This window comes from Mastomys coucha, unplaced genomic scaffold, assembly GCF_008632895.1.
Source record: "Mastomys coucha isolate ucsf_1 unplaced genomic scaffold, UCSF_Mcou_1 pScaffold1, whole genome shotgun sequence".
NCBI lineage: Eukaryota > Metazoa > Chordata > Mammalia > Rodentia > Muridae > Mastomys > Mastomys coucha.
Window position 1 is genome coordinate 52,512,436 of NW_022196891.1, and position 13,138 is coordinate 52,525,573.

The 13,138-nt window shown below is 37.6% G+C and overlaps 1 protein-coding gene across 1 annotated transcript in view; it reads right to left on the reverse strand.

Moving 5' to 3' along the window:
- Window positions 1-13,138, reverse strand: part of Xpr1 (xenotropic and polytropic retrovirus receptor 1) — a 150,160-nt gene that overhangs the window by 110,011 nt on the left and 27,011 nt on the right. The window contains exon 2 of the mRNA XM_031385244.1: window positions 12,461-12,512. Coding sequence (XP_031241104.1) covers window positions 12,461-12,512 — 52 coding nt within the window. The remainder of the gene's footprint in view (window positions 1-12,460; window positions 12,513-13,138) is intronic.

A 13,138-nucleotide genomic window follows, 5' to 3' on the forward strand; every position in this document is an offset into this window, starting at 1 on the left:
ACCTTCTGCCCCTCTGACCTTCTGCCCCTTTGACCTTCTGCCCCTCTGACCTTCTGCCCCTCTGACCTTCTGCCCTTCTGACCTTCTGCCCCTCTGACCTCTGCCCACTCAGACTTGCATGCTTACCAAGTTAGCTATCAGGGATGAAGCCTGGACTCTGCACGTGCAGAGAGAGCCACACAAAGCAAGAATTTTTAGCAAACAAAAGCTTATTTTAAAAAAAGTAGGAAAAGAAGGGTAAAATAAATCCAAGGAACCAAAAAAGAAAGTAAATAATAAAGAGCAAAATTCAATAAAACAAAAATCAAAAGACACCTGATGACATTAAAAAATGTGATACTTTGACAAGATACATAAAACTGATAAACTTTTCCTCATAGTAGAAAAAAAAGATAATGCACAAATCCCCAATATCAACAAGAAACAAAATCTATAACTACAGATCTCAGAGGCATTTAAAAAAGGGGGGGGGCAGCTGTGGGGCCACATGTCTATAATACCAGCATTTAGAAAGGAAGGTAGAGGCAGGAGAATTGTGAAAAGAAACAACAAAAAAAGAAAAAGAAATATATAGTAATAAAAAATGGAGGATGTAGCCCAGGAGTACTGAGTACCTGGAGGGAAGCACTAGTGAAAAAGAAAACTACCAGGCCAGACAGGATTTCATTAGAAAGTTAAGGTTTAAGGACAATACTGCTGTAAACAAAGTATTCTACAACACAAAATGAAGGGGAAATTCCAACTTGTTTATAATGCCACCAACACTGACCCAATTCAAAAAAGGGAGAATTAGAAGCAGGACAACATAAAACTAAAGATAAGTATGCCTTACACACACACACACACACACACACACACACACAAACTTTTCATGCGATCAATCTCAGATGCAGGTGGGTACTCATGTCTTTGGCTGACTCATTATGGTCAAACAACCATGGCCTCCCAGATTCACTGGAACTACTCTACCATGTAGGGAACCAAAGCACAGAGGTACCAAGCATCTCTTCAGTTGTGCCCTCTTTTAGGATGTGCAGGCACTTTCTCAAGATGAGTCAAACCCCCAGCACCAAAGAAGCCAATGTGGCTTCAAGAAGAACTTGAATCTTGTCAGTCTTCATACCTGGGTTCTGTTCACCTAGATTCCAATCTTTGTGACTTCCTAGATAAAGAAATAATACTTAACAAAAAGACGGATGACCATCTAACTCACTCCACACGCTGGCAGCCCCAAAACATGTTAGAAATTTTCTCCCTCAGGCAAGACTAAGCCTCTAGAGCTTATCTCCAGGTGTCAGGGGTTCTTCCTGATTCCCCTCTGTCCCCTCTACCCTTTTCTATCCCCATATCCCCCAGAAACCACTTTTTTCCTCTTTTTTTTTTTTTTTAACTTTTGTTGAGACTGGATCTTACTATATCAAACAGGCTATCCTCAAACTCTCCTGCCTCAGGTTCCCAAGTGCTGAGATTACTAAAATCTTCATCACACCAGAGCTCTGGACAGTTTTTGTTTATTTGATTTTTGATTTGTTTGTTTGTTTGTTTGAAACAAGGTTTCTCTGTGTAGCTCTAGCTGTCCTGGAACTCACTCTGTAGACCAACCTGGCCTCAAACTCACAAGTGCCTAAGTGGCACTTAGGCCTCCTAAGTGCTGGGATTAAAGTCATGCACCATCATACCCATCTCCTGAACAGATTTTAATCACTATCCTATCCTATCCCAAACTTAAATCAAATAAAAATAAAGAATTTGGCAGAAAAATAGATATATCAATACATTTAATTCATATTCTAAAAAAGAAAAAAATACGACTGTCCTAATTAAGTACAAGAAAAACCTTTGAGTATGTCCAACATATAGTGCTGATGAAAGCTCCAACAATGCAGGAACAGAGCCTTCTTAATGCACATAACAAACAGTGTCAGTGAACAGTGTCAGTGTCAGCATCACCACCCATCATGTACCCATATTCATTTCTAGGAGCTTATGGAACAAAAGGATTACTTTTCAAAGTGATAGTCAAGAGATACAAAATGGATCTGAAACCAGAGTACTACTAATAATAGCTGTAGCATTAAATTAAGACCCCACACTGAAAGCTGAATTGTCTCCTTGTAAGGCAAGTGTTTTATAAGAAATTGGTAACACTAAGCCCACCTACAGCTCCTTAGTTTTGACCCTTACTGACTCATAGTTCTTACCAAAAAAAAAAAAAAAAATTAAAAAGTTGTGATCCTGCCGGGCGGTGGTGGCGCACGCCTTTAATCCCAGCACTTGGGAGGCAGAGGCAGGCGGATTTCTGAGTTCGAGGCCAGCCTGGTCTCCAGAGTGAGTTCCAGGACAGCCAGGGCTATACAGAGAAACCCTGTCTCGAAAAAAAACCAAAAAAAAAAAAAAAAAAGTTGTGATCCTCTAGGACTAAAACTTGACTGGACTCCCAGAACAAAAGGTTTGAGAGGCCCTGCAGGGTATTATTAGTCTTGGAGCAAGAGATCTAAATCCCATCAGGAGCCTTGTTGATCAACAAAATTAATTAGTTGACAGTTATTATGGCCTCGACACAAACCGAAGGAAGTATAATAAAATTTAAATTACAGTTGCCCACATGCAATAAGCTGACAATCTTCCAAGGGAAATGGGCAAATAACATTCAAGTAAACATGGGCAACAGGTGCCAAAAACACAAGCCAATCCACTATGTGGCTTCTACAAAATGTTAAGCACTGCTTGCTATTGGTCAAAGCTGGGTCAGCTTTGTGTGGACAGCACTACATATGTAGACTACATCACTGAATGCTTCCTACCTCTTACTGTCTCACCATGGAGTGGCAGAAAGAAAGATTACTTACCACTTTTCATTATTTTTTCTATTTGTATTACCAAATCTCTATTTTCCTCCATAATATTTGATTTCTAGTAATTGGCCACTCACATTTTTCTGTATGTATTTAAAGACATAACAAATACTGGGCAGTGGTGGTGCATGCCTTTAATTCCAGCACTTTGGAGACAGAGACAGGCGGATTTCTGAGTTCGAGGCTAGCCTGATCTACAGATCGAGTTCTAGGACAGCCAGAGCTACACAGAGAAACCCTGTCTTGAAAAATCAATACACACACACATGCACATGCACGCATTCATGCAAGCATGCATATGTAGTAATATCTATAAAGGCTTTCCTCTGAAGTAGCCTAATCTAAAAGTTTGGGTAATGGTTTGTAGTTCTCCAGGCTTTGCCAGGCACTTTGTTTAGAGATCAGCGTGATGTGAATGACATGAGACCGTGTCAGCTTTTGTAGTAACCTAAACATTTTTCTGAGAGAAAGCTAGGTCAAACAGAGTCTTGGATGTATCACCAGGCAAAGTTTCTATTTACTGTAGCCCAGGCTGGCTTGAATGGCATGAGACGGTGTCAGCTTTTGTAGTAACCTAAACATTTTTCTGAGGGAAAGCTAGGTCAGACAGAGTCTTGGATGTACCACCAGGCTAAGTTTCTATTTACTGTAGCCCAGGCTGGCTTCAAATCAGGATCCTCCTGCCTCCACTTCTGGGCCACTACAGTAACTGTACACTGTAATTTCATTCACTTTTCTGCTTTAGCTACACATTACATAACACAAGCTGCATTAAAACATATTGTGATACAGATCACCATACACTCCTTAATGATAAAAAGGACATGACTTTTAGCTGGGTCTTAAAGGAGTAGGAGCTGCTGGTAGCATTTCCTGAGAAAGCACATTCTGTAAGACAGAACTAAGCATGCATGAATGTTAAAAATGCAAAGTAATTAGTTTGGCCAAAGATCACAACTGTGGTGCTGACTACATTCACAGTACATGTGAAAGCAATACAGAGGCCAATAACTATACTAACTTTGCCAAAAGTACAATTATTTCCACATAAACACAAATCTGTTTAACAAGATATAATAGCATAAAGACAAAGTTAATATGTCAGGCAACAAATGATCTGAAAGTCCCACAGTTACTAATTACTGTAGTTTTCTTTTTTGCAGCCTGCTTCTTAGTTACAATTAGTTCTGAGACACAGTCCAGCTGAGGCTTGACCTTGAGGTCTGGCTTGGTATCCCAAAGTGCTGATGAAGTGGTTTTTGTTTAGTGTCTCTGTGCCTAGAATCCCCTCTCTTATAGCTGTGTAAAAATGTTAACTAGGTGTCAAGTAAAAGCCCGCCTCCTCCACTAAGTATTCTCTCACTATACAGATGAGGTGATGTTGTGGTCATTGAATAAAATTCCCTTGAAGATATCTTTCTTAACAATATTATTTTTGTATTCTTGATTTTTTTTTTTTTTCCGAGACAGGGTTTCTCTGTATAGCTCTGGCTGTCCTGGAACTCACTCTGTAGACCAGGCTTGGCCTCGAATTCAGAAATCCACCTGCCTCTACCTCCCAAGTGCTGGGATTAAAGGCGTGCGCCACCACCGCCCGGCTTGATTTTTTTTCTGTCATGTTATTCACTTAATTTATTTCCCACATTATAAGTGAATCATCACATTGTTTTAAATGAAAAGTAGCTACAGTCTTAAATGATGACAGCATATTTTACTAACACAAGAGATCTGCACTTTTTCTTTCTTACAGAAAAAACTAAAATATAAAAATAATGCATTTGACAATATGAATCTTTTCTGAAAAGAAATGAATACAACTAGTTATTTTTTTCTTATTATAATGATAAAAACATTCCTTTATAGAAAAACTAATAAAAACTTCATATTCTAAAGTTGCACAATGATTACAGAAGAACAGAACTCTAAAACATATTCATCACACTAAGTCAGGGCATAGATATTTCAACCTGGACAAAGGTTTTTGTGCCTCTGGTGCATATGTAAAATTAATTGCATGTGATAACACACCAATATAAATTCAATTTCCCTTTCCAATCCCACTGACTGCAGCTCTTATGACAAGCATATAGCAGATCAGTTTCTCATCAGAAGCCACAAATTGCCACTCAATCTCCTAGGTGATAAACAATGTTTCACCTCTCACCCTATGACTAAGAAAATGAAATTTTAATCAATATATATTTCCCATCCTCAAGACTCCAGTCCTAAAGCACTCTGCTTGTGGTTGCTATGCTTGACAATATTATCCAATCCTAAAAAAAAAATTACATTTCAACTGAATCACACTTTTCAAATCCAAAGTAGACTTACTAAAAATCTAACATTTAACAAATAAAGTATTTTGTTTTTTAAACAGATACACATGTGTTTATCTTTGCATGTTTTCAGGTATATATGCAAGTATTCATTCTAATGAATAGCCCAGCAGCAGTTATATGTCCAAACACATACCCACAACACAGTTTCTAAACAAAGAAAACCTTCCTGGAAGCCACCGAAAGAGCTAAGAAACCATGATAAAATGACAAGATCTATCTGGGTCCCAGACTAGAATTAAGTGTGATCAGTTTATCATATCATTCAGAAAGGCTATGGAACACTATAGGATAGTATCAAAAGGTCTTTGGAAATGACATAAAAGAGACTCCCAATGGCAAATGTTGAGAATGTTATAAAACCACACTGGATCAAAACATACATATGCTTAGATATATGGATTTGTTAAAAACTTTAAAAATAAAATATTCCACTGTTAATTTGGGGGAAACAGTAGATAGCAAAAATTATTTTAAAACTGTAAATAAGGACAAAGAAACAATTATACTACATTCTTAGACAAGCTGTGTCTAAAAATAATCCACTGAGAGAGGTTTCTCTTCATAGAGCTAGTGAATATAGGCTCATTATAATAGAATCACTCTGTACCTCTTAATTAATGGAACTAATGCTAGACAACTGTCATGAATATCTAGTAACATTAATACAAAGCAAGAAAAGAAAACTCTTGATTATAATGTGTGTGTAATTTCCAGAATTGTTAGAGAATAAATCCAGTTTGTGGTAAACTATACAGCAGCCAAAATAAATTATTTTTGAAAAATCTACTTTTAAGTTTTACCCTTTAAAAGTAAGTTCTACTAAGTGAGTTTTAAAGTATGAGAACCAATTATTTTAAGGAAATGTCCTGTATTCACCACTGAAAATCTACAGTTGTAGAAGCTGAGAGTCATCAGGGTTTAAAGATAAACTACATCTTCAGGCTCCTTTGTCTCCTTCAGGTACCATGCATGTTTAGTGAAAAAGGAACATCAAGAAAGGTGTAACAAAGCATGAAGTTTCGAGCAGGGAGCAGTTTGTCAGCACTGGCACAGAACGTTTTACCTGAAGCTATCACACCTCTGTGCCTGGTATGTTAGCATTTTCTCTACAGTGCTGACTGACTACACCAATAATTCCCATTTTTCTGTTTGATTGTTTGATGTCTTGTAGTTATTCTGTCTTTATTTGATGACCCTCCTTGAAGCAATTTTCAAATAAAAGAGAGTGTTCATAGCCACTGCCACCCTCTAAAGCCAGGGCTTCCTATCTAACTTACCAAGCTCTAGCTGAAGGCCTTTAAACCGTGGCTTCTCCCCCAGCAGACTGCTACAAAGCCACCAGAGATATAGCACACCCCAAAAGCTGCTAGAAAGACTGGTCCCTCTAGTGGAGCGGTAGAGAGGTGTGCTACTGTGGCTCTCCCCAAAATTCACAAATACCATTCCAGCCTCTGGTGTGAAAAACTTCTCAAGTCTTCAAAACAGAGCTAACTAACCGCTGATGCACTGCAGAAGGCAAGTGGCCTCTTTAAAGATACCAACCAGTGTGCTACTCATGCCAAAACTAACACTTACGTCAAGAGATACCCACCTAGCCCAGCCATATCCATAGAGAACATGCTTAAGAATACACCAAGGGCCGGGCAATGGTGGGGCACGCCTTTAATCCCAGCACTTGGGAGGCAGAGGCAGGCGGATTTCTGAGTTCAAGGCCAGCCTGGTCTACAGAGTGAGTTCCAGGACAGCCAGGGCTACACAGTGAAACCTTGACTCAAATACAAAGCAAACAAGCAAACAAACAAAAGATGGGGCTTTTTTCATCTACTGATATAATTAAAACAGCCCCCCACAGACACATCCCATACCCATCTCCCAGGTGATTCTACAGTCTGCCAAATAGAGAACTAATATCAACTACCATAACTGCTACAGTTTTCTTGATAATGTCAGCATTTGGATTTTTAAAAGATTTTTTTAAAGATTTATTTTATTTATTTTTATTTTATGTGTATGAATACACTGTAGCTGTACAGATGGCTGTCAGCCATCATGTGTGTGGCTGCCTGGAATTGAACTCAGGACCTCTGCTGGCCCTGTTCACTCGGGCCCCGCTCACTCCGGCCCGCTTGCTCTGGCATAATTCACTGTAGCTGTCTTCAGACGCACCAGAAGAGGGCGTCAGATCTCATTACGGGTGGTTGTGAGCCACCATGTGGTTACTGGGATCTGAACTCAAGACCTTTGGAAGAGCAGTCAGTGCTCTTACCCGCTGAGCCATCTCGCCAGCCCTTTTAAAAGATTTTTAAGATTTTTTTTTACTAGCATATGTTTGTGTATGTACATGTGCATATGCACATACCATGGCAATGTATGTGGAGGTCAGAGGGCAACTTTCAGGAGTAAGTTCTCGCTTCAACCTTTATATGGATTATGGAGACCAAATGGGTCACCTGCCGACCCATCTTGCCAGCTCTGGGTTATTTTTTTTTTTTTAACATAAATTTTGTACTGATGGACAACAAATGGTGCTTGTAATATTTTTATAGCACAATAAATTCTATCCATTCACTATATTTTTCTAAGTGACTTGTCCTACATGCAAGTATATCTTTCACGTTGTCTGTTCTGCTCCTATAAGTGAGAAAGCAGCACTGTGCGATTAAAAGTGAGTCTGCATGTTATCCTCAAAGTCTTTCCTCTGTCAGATCACCAAGATTAAAAACCTGCATTAGAAACATTTCATTTCCTCTTGCATCCCATCTATAGTCTATTCAGTTGCATTTATTTTTATAATAGAATTCTGTTACCTATTTATATGATTAGCTAATGTCTAAGAATGAGCATTAAATTATCTCTAATTCACTTTCTGTGAAAGAGTAGATAGATATTCCTTCTGCTGGAACAGTAATGTTATTTGTTCTTTGGAAGCACTTTATTATTGAAACACACTGAGGTTGGTAGCATCTTCAAAGTACATACAAGCCAATTTTACAGGGAATAATCATCTTCATCTGCAAGCTGTCACTCCACAAGTAAATAAAATGAGCATGCAATCCTTTTCCAATATAAATATGAAACCAGGGTGAATAAGACACACCCTAACTCTACCTCATGACTCAGAGTATCAATCAGGACTTTATATCCTTTCTAACACAAGTTAGTGAAAAGCTTTTTTTTTTTCAATCTTTAAAGAAATAATAATAGATAGCTTGGCTCTTATCTCAATTTCCAATTCTTAGTCATTTATTCCTTTATAGCTCTCAAAATTGCTAGAAATAATCTGAGCATTCCATTACCACTCCATGGTTTAGTCTTCTCATACAAAAAATTCATCACAAGAAAAAGAATGTTTAAAAACATAATGACAAAGTAACACCAACCAAAACAGGAACAGCTACTCTTTGTACTGCCAGCTTAAAAGGTAGCAGATTAATACAGCTTTCTTTTATAAACGCCAAAGATTTTATTTTTAGGTCATAAAACTATGAAAAATTATTTTCAGAGATAATAAGACAACCTAACAAAAAGGGGAATGGAGACTATGAGACTATATCATGAAAAGTAATATATCATGAATGTACACTTGATTGCATCCTACACATGCAGAAACGACTTCATGAATATTAGAAAAACAGAAGAAAAAAGGGCTCTGTTCAAAACAACAACGGTCTAGGGACAGAGGTGAGACACAAGAAAATGCCCGAAGTGCACTCTGTTCATTCAAGCAGATAATCAAAATGAATTATTTACAAGCATACTTTTATCTTCAATACTAGTAAGAGTTCAATCCTAGGGAGCTTAGGGAAACTGTAATGCATCTGCTAATCAAAAATAAACAAATTGAAAGTGAAATGTTCCAACAAAACCCATGAATGAAACTGGAAGGAAAGTAGTAAGATTAAAGAAAACATGGCAGAAAACAGCACAATGTATCTAGTAAGCAGTGGCTTACATCAAGTCATGTAGTTCTAAATGAACTAGCTGTATTTAGCTAAGGTTGGCTAAATATGTTTCCCACCAAGAGGGATGCATTACAAAATAGTCTGAAGAAAAGCCACCATTCTTTAGGCTTAATTCAATAGCATTTAAATTTTTATCTAGACTAAGTAAATAAATGCAACAACAAAAAAAAACCAAACAAACAAAAAGAAAAACTAACAATTCACGAGATCTCTCAAACCCTTACCTACATGTCACAGATCTTTGAAAGGAAACATACCAAACAAGTAAAAACACAAAAGAAGCTTAGTGCCCTGCAAATAAAAAATATAGCCTCAATAATCTGTCATGCCTTGGGCATCAAAGCAATACAATGTCACAAAGACATAAGAACTTTAAAATTAGGATCTTGTTTTATGTGCTTTACTAATTTTAAAGAAAGCTACTTGTCACATCAGACAATATTTTCTGACATTACAATGTCAACATTATAAAACACTAGCAACAAACAAAATGTCTAATCATCTATCTAGCCATCATCTATCTAGCAGCTAGCAGCATGGTTATATTCTAAAGGAGAATAAAAGGAAAACAAAACAAAAAACAAACAATCACTACACAAAGAAGCAAACTAAGTTTGTTTGTTCTTCTCTCCCAATAACAATAATTTGGCTTCATATAAATGGAAGGTAAAAACTCATGTATTCCTACTCATTCGTGATTCAAGGAAATGTATAAAGGTCATGTATATTTTGGATACTAGATAAAAAACATAAAAAAAAAATCTTGATCTCAAAAGACTTGTATTCTTTTGTATATAGGCATGGTGGCCCATACTTGAAATCTTAGCTAAGATGGGAGAGTTCTGAGTTCAAAGGCAGCCTAGACAGCACATTGAGACTTTGTTTCCACAAAACAAAATAGAACAAAACATCCACAAAATATTAGATAATGACAAGCGTTATGGAAAGCAATAAACAAAACAGGATGGTGTAAGATAACGGAACTGAATGGCTATTTTAAATTGGATATTCAGAAGGTTACTTGGAGGACACATCTATGGTTCAAGAAAGGGATAGGGAACAAAGCTCTAATACTAAGCTTTGCCAGATTTAGTTACAAAGATGCAGGCAACATAACTGGAGCCAGCAAGCAAGTGGAGGATACAGGAGCTGAAATCAACATAGAACCAGACAGGTGACTTGTAGGTCATAGTAATGAATTTTTAGACTGCATTCACAGGTCACAGGAAGCAAACTTGTTAAACTCAGTGTCTTGTACTTTCTGTGAAACTGCTGTTAGAGAGAAACTGCTGTTAGAGATCCTATCCACCCCACAAACAAAGCACTCTTCATAGAGGTGAAAGGAATTTTTTCTTTTATTTCTTGATCAAAGTTGGCCTTTCCTAATGGAACTAATACATATCTGCCGCATACACATTTAAAATTAAAACAAATTAATATTGTGTGTGCATGACATGTGTGTGTAGAAGCACATGCTACAGCACATGTGCGAAGGTCAGAGAACTCTTTAGAGCTCATTCGCTCCTTTCACCCTAACGGGGTTCCAGGAACCAGACTCAGGTCATCTGGCTTGCATGGGAGCACCTTTACTCCTAAGCCATTTCCATGGCCCTCTCATGTGTACTTGAAAATTATTTTCTCTTCTGCCCTATCCTTGGAACTCTAGAAAACCTTAGTGTTGAATCTACATTTAGCCTCTAGCAGCTGTATAAAATCTTATGGTATCTATTTTCTTTTAAAATAACATTTTCATTTTAGAATAGTTTTGAATTTACCAAAAAGTAAGCGAGTGTACAGAGCAGTCCCACACACCTCCATCCATCCCGTCAGCTTATATAACACATTATTATCAGCCAAAGTCCATAATTTACTCAATTTCTCCAGCTTTTACTGTTTTCAGTATTTGTGGTTGTTGCTGTTATATAACTCCTCATAATACTTATTAAAAGCTTGCTCTAGTGCCAGATCACAGACTTCAAAGGTTACATTTGGAGAAGAGACAAACAGAAATTTTATAAATGTTCTTTAATCTTAGCAATAAGCTACAAACATTTAACATATCTAAATAACATAGTACAGCTGTTACTTATATCCAAATTAAGCATTTTAAAAATAATCGTCCATTAGGTACTATTAAAAAGCATTCTTTGTATGAGCAGAGGTGATAACACATGCTTATAAGCCTAGTGTTCGGGAAGGAGAGTCCTTAGGAGATGGCTTACAGTCTCCACCATTCCAAAGGTTTGCTGGATGTGACATATAACTGGTAAAAGTTTAAGATAAAAATATTCCTCTCTGACACCAAAGTTTTTAACTCTACTAAAACTTCAGGTCTGTGTGGAACAGAAGTACTTTTTAGGTATCATCTATCTCACCAAATATTTTTCCCCAAAGTTTAGGAGCTGGTGAAGTGGCTCAGCCAGTGAAGACACTGACTGCCAAGTCTGACAATCTCCGTTCAATCCCTGGAACCCACACAGTGGCCTCTGTATAAGCATACAGTGGCATGCCCCACCACTATAATACATAAATTAAAAAAAAAAAAAATGTTGAAGCTAAAATCCTGTCTTAAACTGTGTTATTAAACTTCATGTACTATATAAACAGAAAAGTTGTATTGCCTAACTATAAACTAAGACTGCATGGATGGATGGATGGATGGATGGATGGATGGATGGATGGATATAAGCACTAAGAGAAGAAGGCATCAGAGAAAACATTGGACTAAAGCAGTGTGATTTACAGTTCTAAGATGACGTGTTCATTGTTTTGTTTTGTTTTTTGTCAGTGTGCCAATTTAAAAGGAAGAACGATGTCCTTTGGCTCGCAGTCTCCTAGGCTTCAGTCCATGACTGGCTAGCTATGTGGTTTCTGGGCCATGGCTGTGGCAGGTAGCATCTGGTGACATTAAGCAGCTCAGCTCATGGCAGAACACTAGCTAGAAGACTAGAAAGGTCTGAGAGCAAGGCCTGCCATTCCAGGACACATTCCCAATAGGGCCCAGCCTATCTCCAAAAGTTGCCACAACTTTCTACACTAGTGTCACCAGCGAGGATCCAGCCTTTATATATGAGCCTATGGGAGGCACTTCATATCCAAACTATAGCAGATGATTCAAGAAGACAGTATAAGACCTATCACAAGGTTGTATGTGAAGCAGACAAACAAAAGCTAAAATAAATAAATCCAAAACCAAAAGATATACACAATAGAACAAATTACAGTATTAATTTCATATCCTGGTGTTTAAAATATTTTTCCTTAAAAATAAACCTATTCTGTGGCTGAGTTTAATTCAACTTACCTTCAACAGAAGGTGCCTGGTCTTGAGCTGAATACAACATATCCTTGAATGCCTGTCAGAAAGAAAGAAAAATGATACATGAAATCACAAGCTAAAGTTATACCGAAAGCATAGGCTGAAGAATTCTTTTTTATTGTCCAGTAACTACATTTAGTTTCCTAAATTAAGAATTTAGTCAGTATTTCAGATAACTTTAATAATCCATCAGTGTTGTGTAGTCTATAGGATGACTTCTCATTTATACACTTTAAAATGAAAGGGTGTGGGAAAATGAAGACACACCTGAAAGATCAAATCCCTCTAGACTAAGAAAAATGCCCTGAAGATGAGGCTGTGAGACTGGCTCTGTGGACAGATATGTGCTCCCAAGCCCAGTGACCTGAGTTCAATCTCTGAACTCAAACACTAGAGAGAGAACCAACTCCCAAAAGTTATTCTCTAAGCTCCACATGCCTGCATATGTACACTAAATAAACAGAGTGTAATAATAAAAAGATCCTAAAGATAAACACTGGACCTACATAGTAAAATGTGAAAACTAGAAATACTCTGTAGGCTGAGCTGGCCTAGAAGTCACCACAACCCCAACTCTGCCTTCCGAGTTCTGGGACCATACCTACACCCAGAAATCCTTCTATTTTAGATATAAAGCTTCATCAGTGAAACTCTGAAAACTTA